The sequence below is a fragment of the Pituophis catenifer genome, unplaced genomic scaffold, assembly GCF_029215685.1.
Source record: "Pituophis catenifer annectens isolate HBS135680 unplaced genomic scaffold, rPitCat1.0.hap2 SCAF_1, whole genome shotgun sequence".
In the NCBI taxonomy this organism is placed as follows: Eukaryota; Metazoa; Chordata; class Lepidosauria; order Squamata; family Colubridae; genus Pituophis; species Pituophis catenifer.
The window spans coordinates 85,749,889-85,766,218 of record NW_027256881.1 but is presented as its reverse complement, the minus strand read 5'-3'; the positions used below and the strand labels follow the sequence as shown (position 1 = coordinate 85,766,218).

Sequence of the window (16,330 nt, the reverse complement as noted above, 5' to 3'; positions counted from 1 at the left end):
TCCCATGATGAATCAAGTGAGTTGATAATAACACTTTTCATTGTTTGGTCTGAAATCACCTCCCCCCTCAAATGCAGCTCAGCTCTTATTTTGTTTAAAGATATTAAATGCTCACTTATGGAAACCCCTGGTTTCACTCTAGATGAAAAGAAATCCTTAGACATTCTTGTGGTGGTAGCCACACTATCGCTGTGAAACAAATTAAACATGCATTGAATAATTTCTGAAACAGTCAGATTAGGTTTGATGCTATGATACATTGCAGGAGACACACTAGATATTATTAAGAAAAATGCTCTATGGTGTAAACAATCTATTTTTAAAGTCCAAGGTCTTTTTGGGGGACTAGTGATAAAAAATAGTAAATTTTCCTTCATAAAGACAACCTGGAGCTGTTGATACCATTCTTGCAAATTAATGCCATCAACCCTTAGTTTTGGGAAGTCACTGGGTAAATTTCCGACATTATTTTGTCCATTACTTACGACCTGAGGTAGTCCGTGGTCTCGCAAGTGTAGAAAATTGCAAAACGGCATGGGGATGCTCGCAACGAGTCTGCGTGGTTCTCTCGCCAGTTCATGTCTTCCCGGACCGTCTGCGTAGTTTCGCGCATGCGCGTTGTCCATTTCTTCTTTGGAGTCGTCGTGGAAGGTTCTCTCCATTGCGGCTCGCTCGCTCTGCTCTGCTTCAGACGAGTCGGTCTCTGGTTCGACCTTGGGAGTTCTGACGACGGCGGCTGCTCTTCTTTTTCTTTTGGGGGCGTTGGCACTTGCTTCGGTCTGTGGTGTAGGGCGGAATCGACAAGGCTCTCTGGGTTCGGGCGTCATCGCTCTCGAAGTCAGGATGGGAGCGGGCAGGTCTTGAGGTATCGGCTTGCTCGTTCGCTTCTTCGGTGGCTCTTTGGTAATTTTTAGTTTTGGCCCAAATGCAGCAAAAAGTGTTTTCATTGCTGATTTTATTTGGGATTTTGTTGAGTCATCTTCACTTTCTGATTCTGATTCTTCTGAGGAGTTCGAATCTTCTTTTTCATTTTCGTTGTCTGATAACGTTTTTCGCGCCAGAAATTTTGAATTGAGCATTTTGATTGGCTCTGCTTCGCTCACCTTGGAGGCCTGTTGAAACCAAGATGGCTGCCATTCAAAATTTCGCGCGGGATCACTGTTTTTCTTTTTCGTAATGACTTTCTCTGCAGTCATATCACTCACTATTTTTGGGTCTTTAGACTTCTCATTAGTGATGTTTTTCTCTCTCGCTGCTCCGCTGTTCTTCAGCATTTCTTGGAGGTTCGCGATGAGGCTTTCATCATTCTTCTGGCTTTTTAATAGTTTTAATATCTCTGACCTGAGTTCGTTATTCTCTATTTCGATTTCCTCCTGGTCATCATTTTCGTCTATTATTTCCTCGTCTTCAGTGGTGTATTCTTCGGATTCTCTCGAAATTGCATTTGTGTATTCGTTGATTATTTCTTGTTCTGTTTCCATTTCTTTGCTGTAGGCCCTGGTGTTGGGCCTATCTTTCTTAGACATTTTTTAAGTTTTTTTATTGAGTCAATTAACCATCCTCTGCTACCAGCTGTTGCAATATTTTCAGGATCAGACTCAATAAAATTAGTGAGAGTTAAAGGTTTAAATATACTTCCTTTTATTTACAATAGGCATTCTATATTCACTGAATATTCACAGATAGAAGCAAGGAAAAGGGTGTAGGTGGCTCCTTATATATACAATGGGTGGAGCTATAAGTGGGAGTGGTGAATTATGAATACATTAAGAAGTGAAGAATAAGTTAACCCCTGATACCCCATTCATATACTATTTACACATTAGAGAATAAGTCATTTACATCTGACACAAACAGATATCAACAAACTCATTTAAGCTCTGATTAGTTTTACAAAGAAAATGTTGATGTAACAAGACAAGAATTTCAACCTGTAACACCATATATTCAAAGTATATGTTTTCTCTAGTGCTTTCCGGGGAGTGGGGAGGAAGGACATTGTGAGATAGAAGGTATAATCCAATGGTCAAATTGACAGCATATATATCTATAGATAATCCTCAATTATGACCATTCATTTAGTGGCCATTCAAAGTTACAACAGCATTGAAAAAAGTGACTTACAACCGGTCCTTGCATTTACAACCATCATAGCTCTCCTGGGGACACATGATCGCAACCTGGATATCCTCACACTTATGGCAATTGCAATGTCCTGCAGTCACATGATCATCATTTGTGTCCTTCTTAGCCGACTTCTGACAAACAAAGTCAATGGAAAAACTGGGAGGAGGTAGCAAGTCACATAAACATAATGTCTCGCTTAAGAACCACATGACTTAATGATGAACTTTCTGGTCCTTATTATGGTCCTAAATCAAAGAGTACAATAGAACTTTAATTAATTATATAAAATAAATTCAAGTAAGAATGGTTCCCTTGTATACAAAGCGAGGCAGATTAGATATCTGGAATGTAGTTTTTAGGATTCAAATGGAAACTAACAACAATTACTAAAGTTTGATGCAAAGTTGAAATCTCTAAAGGATGGCCTGTGATTGAAGATATAAATAGAAGGAAAGGAGATGATGTAATTAACTTTTTTGCTTTTTTCACTGTTTTTGTTTTAAATTCAGGTGTAGCAATCTTCTTCTATAGCAGGGGTCACCAACCTTTCAGACCTCAGGGACCACTAAATTCATAATTTTAAATCCCGCAGACCACTAATATGATCTGCGTAATGACTGGCTGGGTGGGCGTGGGAAGGTGGTCATGTGACTGGGTGGGCGTGGCTAACTCAATATCACTCACATCGAGGGGCACCTTGCCAGCCTCTACTCATTACTCCTCTCCTGCCCGCCCGGGCTCTTTAGGGCCCCAACAGGAAGCAGTTGCTGGAGCTAAGCAGCCACCATGAGGAAGAGTTGGGAAAACAGCTGGCTCAGTTCAAGTTGGATCTGACCGAAAAGGAGGCTTAGCAAAAGCACCTCACTGAGGACTACGAGCATAGGCTTTCCAAACAGAGGGAAGACCTGCGGGAGTGCAAGGCCAGATACCAGTGCCTGGAGACTCAGCAGGCTGAGATAGTCAGCCAGTTCCAGGCCATGATGCAGCCCTACTGGAACAAGGCCCTTCGCAACCAGCGGCACTTCCCTCCAGCCTTCGCCCAAAGCCCCGCACCAGGAGGCTGAAGCAGACCCAAAGTCATTTCTGCCCCCCTCCGACCCACACAAAAAGACCCTGAAAAAGACTCTCTGCAGCAACACAAATGTTCATTGCACGTATCCAGCCCAGAGGCCATAATTTGAGGACCCCTGATTTAGTGCAATATAAAAAACGTGTCAGGTTTTGATGCTATCTCAAAATAAATGAACTACCAAACTGCCGAGCTTTAAGGAAATTTTCTCTTTATTCAAGCACAGCAATCTGATCCTGACTCTTTCGCGGTCAGTACTGACCTTTGCCCCCCAATCCCTCCCTTTCCGATCCCCAATTCTCTGCTTCTCATTGGCTATCTTCCAAGTCACTTTCCTGATTCCTTCTTTGTCAGATCACAGGAATGTCTCCCCCCTCCCCATCTCCGAGGAGACAGAATCTTCAAAGGGATTTAGCAGGCAAAAGTTCAGGCTTCTCCTCCCTTTTATTATATGTCAGTGCTGGGATGCTGACAAAATGCAAATAATTTTTCTGGGGACCAAAATTTTCTCACAGACCACCAGTGGTCCACGGACCACCAGTTGGTGACCGCTGTTCTATAGTATTGTCAGCCTCTTTGATGCTTGCTTGCTATCAGCTGCCATAGTAATGGGATTTGGGGAAGATTGGCATTTGGGTGGGGAAGTGAGCTGGAGTGAAGACGGTCTGTGTGTGAACCAAAAGGGAGGGGTGCTCCCCTGATCTACTGCGCAGCCGAATGGACTTGTTTATACTCAGTCAAGGTCACCATCTTGACATATCAATTGGTCAAAAACACCTGAAGATGTGCTCCACATGACACTATGGACTGGATATTCAGCCTGGGTCCCTGGGGGGGAGGGATTTGGGGAAACTTTCAACATGTAATTTTTGTGCCTTTTGGCTCAGATCTTGTTTTTCTTTCATTGCTATCATTTCAAACTCAATAAAAGTACCTCTTCTCTACAAACATGGAGTTGAGGGTTTTCTTTCTTGGGTTTTGAACAGAGGCAGGCCTCTGCTTTTTTATACTTTTTTTAATTTTAATATCTTAACAATACAGGTAGTCCTTGACTTACTTCTACAATTGAGCCCAAAATTCCAATTGCTAAGCAAGACAGTTGTTGAGTGAGTTACACATCATTTTACGTCCTTTTTTGCTGCAGTTGCTAAGCAAATCACTGAAGCTGTTAAGGGAAGCATGCAGCTGCTAGGCACATCTGGCTCTCTCCATTAACTTTGCTTGTCAGAAGCCAACTGGGAAAGTTACAAATGGTAATCACATGACCCCAGGATACCATGCAACTGTCATAAATACATGTCAGTTGCCAAGCACTCAAAGTTTGAACATGTGACCATGGGGAATGCTGCAACAGTCATAAGTGTGAAAACCGATCATAAGTCACTTTTTCAGAGCTGTTGTAAATTTGAACGGTCACTAAATAAGTGGTTGTGAACTGAGAACTACCTGTACATTTATACACCAAAATCCCACCCCCAGGTTTCACTCTTACATATCTGAAATAGTAATAAACACATTAATACTTATAAGCATATGCAAAATACTAATTCCTCCCTGGCATTATTTTTTGACACTGTCTCACCCTGATGGTGGAAAGAGCTTTGACATTACAAAATATACAGTAACTTTTCCATAGATTGGAGTTTTTCTAATTGGGAATGAACTCTTTTGCATTCAATAGGTCTTAGAACTCAGAAAGCAAATGAAGAATTTCAATAAGTGTTAAGTATTTCAAATTAAATCAGATTCTAAAAGTAAATGAATATTCTTAAGTAGGTGATAACATTCATTCTCTTTCCATTTGATATACATCTATTTCTTGCAATCATGCCAGATCTCCTATAGTGTACATTAAAAAAAATCATTGCAGGAAGGACTAACCCCAGCTGTTCTTTAAATTGGTCCCTAATGATATCCATTCTAGCTCCACATTACAGAGGCATGACCCCCACACGCGCATAGCTATACTTATATATATTTTCTTTTAGTTCCATCCTGTCAAATGTAATGAAAACTATCCATCTTCTACTTCAAGGAACAAGTGCCTCTGAGCTTTCTGCAAACAGCTATGATTAATGGCATTCAGGAGTTTGAAGCGGAAAATGTGTTTCTTTTATTAACTACCTTGTTAACCAATAAGTCTGGTGATTAGATTAGAAAAATTCCTTGAGTAAAACTAAGTCCCTAGTAAATCCAAGCAGTTGGCTGCAGAGCACTGAAAAAGAAACCAAAACATAGGTTTTGGAATCTCTTGCTGGTTTACATGAGAAATACCCAGCTGATGAGCATCCAAGGCTATTAGCATATGTGCAGGTGTAAGTGGATTGCTCAGTTGAAGCAAGACAAGGGTGAATGGCATTCTGGAACAATAGATTTTATTTTAATGGTCCAAAGAGCCTGGATCACCAATAAGTAATTCAACCTATACTGAAAATCACATGCTAACCATGTATGGCATACTATGCATTTGACCATTGCTAAGTCTGTGGTTTGTTTGCTTCTTTGTTTGTTTATTCATGTCAGAAGCATCACAATTAAAATAAGGCATACTATACAACATAAAATATAAAATACAAGATTAAAATATCTACAAGTTAAACAAATCTTGCCCAGAAAATAGCAACATTATTTATTTATTTATTTATTTATTTATTTATTTATTTATTTATTTATTTATTTCATGTATTTATATGGCACCCTTCTCCAGAAGGACTCAGGGCAGTGAACACAAGTTAAAAACATGTACAACAAAATCCCATTTTAAACCAAATTAACTAATAAATAATAAATAATAAAACCCAGAATCAGAGTCAGCCTATTTGCTTGAACAGCCAAGTCTTCAGGTCCCGACGGAAGGAGCAGAGATCAGGAGCCATCCAGAGCTCAGTAGGCAACTCATTCCAGAGAGTGGGAGCACCCACAGAGAACGCCCTACCCCTGGGCTCGCCGTCGGAACCCTGAGGAGAGCAGCCCTATGTGAGCAAACAGGATGGTGAGAGGCAGGCAGGAGAAGGTCCTGCAAATATCCCGGACCTAAGTCATGTAAGGCCTTATAGGTGAGAACCTTGAAGCGGACCCAGAGAACCACTGGTAACCAGTGCAGCTCATGCAGGAGAGGTGTTATATGGGAGTAACGAGGGGCTCCCGTAACAACCCGTGCAGCTGCATTATGAATTATGATCTGTCACGCTACCACAAGGTCCTCAGGTGTACATTGATCAGGACACAAAGGGCAGGGATACTAAAGTTAGCTTACTTCGAGCACAGTGATGGCTAACCTTTTCCGGACCGAGTGCCCAAAGCACGCACATGCGAACCCCAAAAATGCAATGCGTGCACGCCCCCGTGCATGCACCCCACCCACCCCATGCATATGTGCACAGCTCCCCACATGTGCATGGCCCCCCAGGCATGCGCGGCAGAGACCCGAAGACCAGATGACTGTTGGGAGGCACGCACGCATGCGTGGCAGAGCTGAGCTGGGGCGACGGCTCACATGCCCACAGAGAGGGAGCTGTGTGCCACCTCATGCCATAGGTTTGCCATCACTGTTCTAGCATCTTCAATATATAGGCTTAACCAGATCAAGGTGAGGATCCTTAAGCTCTTTGGGCCTCTCATGTGCTTCATTCTGAATATCTTCCAACAAAAAGACTACAGTACATACTGTCAGCCAAGGGAGGCATAATATGTCTTGGCACTAATAGGAGCTTTCCTCCCATTATAATTAGGTCTGTCTGAGTCTTCAAAGCTAAATGCTGGCTGGTATCCAGGGACGTAATCCTATCATCATATATCCAAAGAATCTATTACTGTTCCTGTTATTAACTACTGTGTTAACAAATAAGCATCAGATTAAGAAAAGGAAGCCCATTCTTATGTCTTCCTGATGGACTGAACCATATTTTCCAATGCCTTCCTATCTGGAGATAATGGGGGTTATAGTTCAGCAATCCTGAAAGACATGTATTTAGAAAAACTGAAGAGGAAAGTGTTCAGATTCTGATTTAAACATTACAATTAGTGGCTTACCACTATTTCTTAGCTTAATCTAACTCTTCTTGTTCATGAGAACTGAAGAGGTTATACCTGCCCCAGTCCATCTTCGATAAAGAAGAGGATGATAGTGCAATAAATAATTCTCATCACAAATGTATTATTATTATTATTATTATTATTATTATTATTATTATTATTATTATTATTATTATTATTAATTGAATTTGTATACCGCCCTACTCCCAAAGGACTCAGGGTGGTGAACAGCCAAAAGATAAAATACATATAATACAAATGTTAAAAAACCATTAAAATACAATTGAATAATTTGGCCCAGAAAACAAAATTTAAAACACCCCAAATTTATAAGACAAATTTAAAATTTTAAAAATTTAAAAACAGTTTAAAAAAGAGGTTAGGCCAGGCTGGCCTAACTTTTTTTTTTGTGCTTTCAAAGAGGAAAAGCAATCCAGGATGTATTTTTGATCTTATGTCCTCTCCCTCCATTACAACTTTCTGAATTGCATATGGATCTCATAGAAACTTATGATCAGGCTAAAATCCATACACTGCTTAAGTAAAAGTTATTAAAATCCCTCCACCTGAAAGTTTTCTTTTCATTGCTTGATCAACTATTGGCATTTTGTTTCTATGCTTCTTCAAACAGCCCATAGTTAAGAATTAGTTTGCAGTTTCAAACCAATTTGCACAGTGAGCAGCAAAAACACATCATCCCTACATTACAGACTTACTAATACTTCGTTGTGGAAACTAACAAATCCCCCATCTGTAACAAGGAATAGTGCTTGTCTGCAGAAAGTTGAGAAATATTTCAGGATTTCTCCGGCGTTATGCCTCTGTGGGTATCATTTAAAAGATTTCAGTTTGACAGAGTTGGTTGCAGTTGCAAGCATTTTCAGTGAACCAGGAATGAATGAAAGAAACGAGATATTCTGATAAGAGAGATCAATGGATACCTGATAGGCAATCACAGCTAGTGGCGAAAAAGATATATCCACATAATTTCCTCTTACAAGCCCAAATAATGGAAAAGTAATAAACATGATTACAGAAAAGGCTGATTTGAGGGGTGAAATGCTCCCGGTTTGGACCGGATCACCCGATCTGGTAGCGATGGCAGTAGGTGATTCAGAGAACCGGTAGCAAAAATCTCTGCCCCTCCCCACATGCCCAGTGCGATCATCAGAGGCTTTTTTTTTTTTACTTTTAAAAGCATTTTTTCTTCGGCCAAAAAAACGCTTTTAAAAGTAAAAAAAAAAAAAAAAAACCCTTCTGATGATCGCGCCGCTCAGCTGGAATCATCAGAGGCTTTTAAAAGCCTTTTTTACAACCTCTTTGGCCGAAGAGGTTGTAGAAAAAAATGCTTTTAAAAGTTTAAAAAAAAAAGTTGGCCATGCCCACCCAGTCACATTACTCCCTCCACCAAGCCATGCCAACAGAACCAATAGTAACAAATTTTACATTTCACCACTGGCTGATTTCTTATTTATCCAGACAAAAGTTTTGCTCTGCTTGAGTCCTCCTCTCTAGTTTCTCTCTAGAGTCTAGATATCAGAATATGCAGTGAGAGATGAAACAATTAAAGAGGAGTGATTAAAGAAAACGTAAATGTAACCTTGAAAAATGCACCGGACTAGAGCTCTAAGCATATGCACCGTATGTCTTGCAAGCATACACATTTTATCTAGGTTCCTTTTTCAGATGCAAGAAGTAACTAAATATGCAAAATATTGCAGTCTTTAGAAGGAATACTTTCTGGGAATATTTTTTACCTTCATATTTTAGTTAATCATTACATATGGAAACAGCTTTCCTGTTTCATTTCCATTGCCCATCCTTTTGTATCCTGTACTGAAACACCTTCTGTAAAACATATTATATGTGACTGGGGCTGAAACCCCTCTTCTCTGGCATATTCATAATCATAAGTTTATTTGTCAAGCATATATAAGAGAACAGGTAAAAGTATAAACATAATTTGAATACATGAAAAGAGTAAGTAAAAAGGAATATTAGGACAGGGATTAGGTAGGCACACTGGTGCACGCCCCTTAAAGACGTCTTAGGAATGGGGTGAGGTCAACAGTAGACAGTTTAAGGTTAAAGTTTTGGGGGTTTGGGGAAGAAACTACAGAGTCAGGTAGTGCATTCCAGGCATTGACCACTCTGTTACTGAAGTCATATTTTCTGCAATTGAGTTTGGAGCAATTTACCTTGAGTTTGTATCTATTATTTGCTCGTATATTGTTGTGGTTGAAGCTGAAGTAGTCGTTGACAGGAAGGATATTGTGGCAGATAATTTTATGTACTATGCTTAGGTCAGACTGAAGTCGGCGTAGTTCTAAGTTGTCTAAGCCCAAAATTTGGAGTCTGGTGGCATAAGATATTTTATTGCGGTTAGAGGAATGGAAGACTCTTCTCATAAAATATCTCTGGACTCTCTCAATTGTATTTATGTCCGATATGCAGTGCGGGTTCCAGAAAGATGAGCTGTATTCAAGAATTGGAATATTGATTGCAAATTATTCAAGGAGATATCACTGTGAAATCACAATGGGCACCACCCAGACTAAACTCTAAGGGGGACTAATGTTTGTGGGAAGAAGGAGAATTCAAGGATTGTTAATCAATCAACCCTACCTTTTTTTAAAAAAAAGGATTCAAAAACTGAAGTCATTTCTAAATGACCAGCCATTCCATTACCAAAGTCATCCTTTGGTCTCATCCTTTGTCTCATACTTAAAACAATGCAGGCCTTGAATAAGCTGATCTAAGATTGTAAAACAGCAAAATATAACAGAAATGGACGTATTAACTTGTTTGAAGCTCTGCAACATTCAATCCCAATTTGACCTTTCAGGTCAGTTCTCATCAACTAGCCAAAAAGAACTGCCTCATCCAGTTTATCCCTTTCATACCAAAATTTAACTCTCTTCACCTTTCCCCCACACACATACACACACACAAGAAAAGTGCTTTGTACTCCTCTTATGTGCCCATCAATGTGACATATCCTTGACCTGATGGTTGTATGCACAATGACATATGTGACATATCCTTGACCTGATGGTTGTCTTGCTGGCAGAAGAACAGAATTTGAAAAATGGAGTCAAGCACGTCTCACATAATTCACATCACCATCAACTTCTGTGCTGACACTCAGCATTTGTCAGTGAAAGACTCCCATTAGTGCAATATGATGTGACTAGAACAAGGCACAATTGGGACCATCTACAATGATATGTGACAAGCAGAAACATCTGTTAATGTTTCTCAGTTCCTTTCAGGAGCAAATCTAAACCTAGTCCTAGGTCTGCTTCCTTAAAATACTCCTTAGTATATATTCTTAGTGCTTATTTGCATTCTTTTAGCTATCTGCAAGGAGTATAAATCCTTCCATTCCCCACCATCCAGTCAGAGCTGAAGAAGCTTCTTGGATGAGAAGCAAAACGTTTTCAAAGAAAAACCAGAAAGTCCAGTTGCCTCTTGAAAAAGCACCTTTGGGATAACCATAACATGGATGACTGAGAATCTCCATAGACATTTAGCTGAAACCTGGAAAAACACAAAAGAAAAATGGAATCTGCTTGAAGAGGACAAACTCAGCTGGCTGGCTATCAAATGGAGTATTTTGCAGCACACTCCACTTGGTAAGACTCTTCTAAAGCTATGTCGGGTAAGCTTTTAACAAACAAATCTCCTCCCAATGATTTTGTCAGAAGGAATTTAATGTTTAGTAAAACTTCAGTTTTCAAGCTATATGAGACCATCTCTGGTGGTAGCTTTCCAGAATCTGATGCTTCTTTTCCTTTGTCTTTTTCCATTATTAATATTTCCAAAAGCACATTTTTTTTCAGAGCATTTTTTTTTAATGAAGGGAATGTTTTAGAAAGTGGTATCAACATGTTATCCCTTTCAATAAAGAATGCATGACTGTAGCTAATCTGGAGAAAGTCCAATGATGGAACTAAAAGTTTTTTGATTAGACAGACATTTGGTTTCTTTATAGAACTCTATGCCTTTCATGAACAAGTGAAGGAGACAATGACAGGGCAAAAAAATTTTGGTCATACAATAGAATTAGATAAATGGCAGAAATTGTTGGACAGGATCTACGAATTAATGATGTCAACTGCATATAAAGAAAATTTGTATAAGTTGTTTTATAGATGGCACTTTGCACCAGCAAGATTGGCAAAGATGTTCAAAGATAAGTTAGCCAAATGTTAGAAGTGCCACCAGATACCTGGGTCCTATTATCATATGTGGTAGACATGTGTAGAAGCAAAAAAATACTGGGCAAAAATACATACATGGCTGGAAAAGATGTTAAAGCAGCACACTGATTTAAAACCAGAAATATTTTTCTTGGGGATGTTACCTGAAACTTATAGTAAAGAGAATGTATATTTAATTATCCATGTATTAACTGCAGCTAGAATTGTATTTGCACAAAATTGGAAAAGTGAAGAGATCCCTACTGATGAGAATCTGATTAGGAAAATATTAGAATGTGCAGAAATGAGTAGATTAATGCTTGCAATTAAGGAGAAAGAACAAACTGAATATTATATGATATGGGAATTATTTTATCAATGGTTAGAGAATAAAAAAGGAAGTTAGAAATAAAAGGAGGAGATTAAAGAAGAGTAGAAAGTATGTTAAGCTAGAGATGTAAACAATATGATGATTGTTATTATTATGACTATTAGGATTATTATGTTTAATATTACTGTTATATTCTTACTAGAAGATATGTTAAGAGGGAAAAATGAAGAGGTTTACTATGTTTAGTACTACAATTGTAAGATCAGAGAATTAATATCAATGTAATGAACACTGTGGTAAATTTTGATGGTTATTGCAGAGAGATATTTGTACCAGGACAATGCACTGTTTAAGGGAAGATGAAATATTTATATTTTAAAAAATAAAAAATTATTTTTTAAAAAAAGAACTCTATGTCTTTCGGTTCCTCGTTGACATCATGTCTCAACTAAGTGAGGTCCAAAATCTATATTTAGTTTTGTCAACTTTTATTTAAACTTACTTAAAATTACATTCCAAATTATACCTTGTTTATTTTGTTTATGCATTAATCTACTGTCTCTTATCCCATTTACTGTCTCATTTTAGTGGGTACTAATCTTTGTGGGAAATGTTTCATCTCTTTTTAGATGCTATAGAATGTAACACAGCAAATAGGATGCTCCTATTGAAAAAAATACTGAAGAATCAGACATCGTCCTATGAAGTTGCCATCAGTTACGTAGCTAGTTAGGCTTAATTCCTGATGAATGTAGTTCACTCTCTTTTACATGGAGTTTGTTTTTTTACCTTACCTAAAATATTTTTTTAATGAAAAATATGTGAAGCAGGATCTTTCTAGCCAGGGCAACAAAAGCTATGGTGGGAGACTTAGTCAAAGAATTTTTCATATTTCAAACAATAAGGAAGATCTTTTTTTTACATTCAAGGTAGTAGTATTGCTCAGTCGTGTTGTTTCAAAATGCTGGATTTCTCCATTACCATTTATTTAGACCACCGGTTTCAAAACTGAATCAAACCAGGACAAAAAAAAAAGAAAGATACAAAGATGTTGGTACCTTAAATGAACATATTGTTTCTTGAATCCATCTTAAAAATCCTTTAAAATTCTGAGCAGTGTGACCAAAGGGAAAACTGAGTCTAGTATAGGGGTGTCAAACTCAAGGCCCAGGGGCCGGATCCAGCCTACGAGGTGCTCAGACTCTGGCCCATGGGGCTGCCCTATAAACAGCAAAGGACCGGCCTGCAGTGCCTCTACCAGTGAAAGGTAGAAGGCCTCATGTGGCCCTCCCAGGCTCTGTTTTCAGCTGCGACAGCCTCCTGCTGCCCTCTGCCAGTGAAAACAGAGCTCAAGGGGGTGCATATGGTGCATACTCTCCCCCCCTCAGCTCCATTTTCACTGGCAGAGGGCGGTAGGCCGCTGCAGCTGAAAATGGAGCTCTGGACCCGTTTTCACTGGCAGAGGGTGATAGGAGGCCTCCACAGCTGAAAATGGAGCTCTTGAGCCTGTTTTCACTGGCAGAGTGCTTGAGCCACCACAGACGACCCCAAAACAAGTGACATCAAGCTGGCCACACCCATACTGGCCACGCCCATCCTGGCCCTCAAGATCAAACACAATCCTGATGTGGCCCTCAATGAAGTCGAGTTTCACACCCTTGGTCTAATATAAGGGAGGAAAAACAGTCTGCAATGTTATCACTTTTCTTCTGATAAAATAAACATTCCTGCAAGGGCAGATAGCAAGTGACCTGAAACCACTTGCATGACGTTATCTGTCAAGCCATAGCTGTATCAGTATGCATATTAATCACTGACAATTCATCATTGTTAGAAAAGGGCACAATTGTATCCCTTTGCACATGCATGCAAATAGCAAATTTGGCAAAGATCAGGCCATCCTAGGACTGAGAAAGAGAGAGAGATGATTTTCTATAAAAAATTTCTGTACACTAGGAATTCACTGGGCTTATTTCTCCGCATGCTTGCATTGGTTTACCCTGTGTGATGTAATTATGACACCAATCTTCATTTCTCACAAATAGAAATGAGTGCTAGGACAAAACATCACATTATTAAAAAGCACTCCTGGTTTTTGCAAACAACTCTTCCCAAGATACTGTAAATGCTATTTTGCCACTTACTGAGTGTCATTCAATGTCATTTTTTTCACATTGGTGAAATTATGTGCATTTATGAATGAGTGTAAGTTTGCACCTATGTGTTCCCAATATTACATCTGTTTCAAAGCCTAGGGCTTAGTTGGTTACATGTTCCAATTCTTTTCTAACAACTTGGGAGCTTTCACAGTATGTAGCCTCAAAAATGTGGTTGTATGATTTATCCTTGAGGTTGTGCTAGTCTCATGTGAAAATGTAGCATGTAATGAGATTGTAATCTCAGTTTAATTCTTTTTCAAAAGGGGAAAAAAACATGAGAGGGAAGAGAGGACCAGCAATGATAGCAACTTTTTTTTATTCCAACATCCTGTTAATATTTATCTATAGACGTTTCAAAATAGACTATTAACTTGTCTGTTTCAGGAAGTTCATACAAGTGGTTTAACACATTTTTCTGAATAAAAACTACTGCCAACTTTTTTTATTTCAACCGCAAATTGACAAATTTCAGTAAGGAAACAAGTAATGCCAGGACATTTTATCATCACTAAATGAGGTTGTCCATAGGGGGAAAAGACATATTCTTTTGCTGATAATTTTGGTCAGAATCCTCTAATCTTGATGTTCAATCGTGACCTTTTTCTCCTCTATTTTTCCAACTTTGTATTAAAGTAAAACAATTGGACCTAATGGGCAATTTTTAATCATACGTTGCTTGGTTCTTTGTTCTCTGCTGCTTGACATTTCAGTTCCATAAATATTGTGTGGAAATTAATTGCTTTTCCTTAATTTCAGTTTACATTATGAACACAATAGATGAGTTATCTCCCAGTTTAATATGTTTAAAGAGACAAATATTTCTAAAGAAGAAGATAAGATTTTTAGACTGATCATTTGTCTTATTCGGATTTATGTCTGCAAATGTCTACAAACAGCTATAGGAGATGCTCTAGAAATTGCTCAAGTGAAAACAAAGCCAAGGATGCTCCTTTTTGTTCCCTAGAATTAGCATTTAGGGAAAAACTGCATCTAAAAAGAAATGTTCAATTTATCTATCACAGCTGATGGACAGGTTTTTTTAGGAGTTCCTCCAACCTCCCTTGTTAACACTACTTAGGGTAATGTGTATCCACAGAACTCATTTGCTTCCAGCTGAAATCATTAAAGAAAATAAATAGATAATAAACCCCCAGAAGAGCATGGATCTCCTTATTTACTTGTGTGAGGTTAGCATAGGATGGAATAAAGACTCCTGAAGGGGCAGACTGACCTCTGGCAACCCAATCAGACACAGATTCATTTTCAGCCTTCTCAGCTTGACAGTCTGACCGTGTGGAGAGAGAAAAAGAGGGATGCCTTTTCAAACTTCTAGTGAAGCAAAAGCTTCACCAACAAGGCTGGTTGCAGGAACATTTTTCATTCAGTTAGTCAGTTATTCGTTCATTTCGATTTATTGGATTCCCAACTATAGCGGACTCTGTTAAAAGTGGGAACCTCGCTAAGGGCATGTAAGGCAGCCAAGAGCTGGCATATGGGCCGGAAAGTTTGCAGTGTTTTTTCCCCTTGCGTTTAGGGTTTGTTTTCTCCCCACCGATTCGCTGCGCTCCGCCACCCGCTTTCCGTCTCTGGAGGACTTTCCTCCAGGTCGCTCCTGGACTCACCTGTCGGCGCTGAGGGCGGTGAGGGTGAAGACGGAAACGCCCACGGTGGTAAGCTGAATGGCCGGCAGCAGCTTGCAGCCCACCTCGCCGAAGAGCCATTCCTCGAGGAAGAAGCGGGAGGCGTCGACCGGGACGCAGGTAAGCAGCAGCAGCAGGTCTCCGGCGGCCAGGCTGGAGATGAAGATGTTGGGCACGCTCCGGGAGGCGCTCCGGGCGGCGAAGATCTTCAGCAACGTGAAATTGCCCAGCAAACCCATGGCCATGATGAGCAGGTAGAGCGAGGGGATCAAGCAGCGGATGGCGAATACCGCCCCAGCCTGCGGGGACGAGGTCCCCGGAGCAGCCGCCTCGCTCTCGTTGCCCGCCACCATCCCTTGGAGCCACGTGGACTCTGTCGACCTCGGTGGCATCGCTCCTTGGCAGCGGGGACTCCTTCGACGGCCTTCTTCCAAGTCCTCGGTTTACGAGCCGGCAGTTTGGGGGGGGGTGTTCCTCCTCCTTCGCCCCAACCAATCTTTCTCTCCCCGAAGACCCCAAGAAGGAAACAAAGTCTCATCGGAGTGAAACGTCCTCTTTACTTCCGAAGGGATGGACGGTGGGATGGACGAGGTAGGCGAGGCTCTGCCAGTCGGCTGTCTGAAAGATTCTTGGGAAATCTTTGGGTGTCCGCGGGGCTGTTCCGTCTTCTGCGGAGTGTGGCGTTAAGAGAAATCGCCTGGCTCGCAGCCCCTCTTCTTCCTCTGTCTGGAACGCGACTCTCTCCAGCCGAGTTCGCTTTGCCCGCC

At 40.2% G+C, this 16,330-nt stretch overlaps 1 protein-coding gene across 1 annotated transcript in view; it reads right to left on the bottom strand.

Annotated features, from left to right (window-relative positions):
• Nucleotides 1–15,955, bottom strand: part of NMBR (neuromedin B receptor) — a 28,370-nt gene extending 12,415 nt beyond the window's left edge. The window contains exon 1 of the mRNA XM_070952182.1: nt 15,546–15,955. Coding sequence (XP_070808283.1) covers nt 15,546–15,955 — 410 coding nt within the window. The remainder of the gene's footprint in view (nt 1–15,545) is intronic.
• Nucleotides 15,956–16,330: the final 375 nt, after the last annotated feature.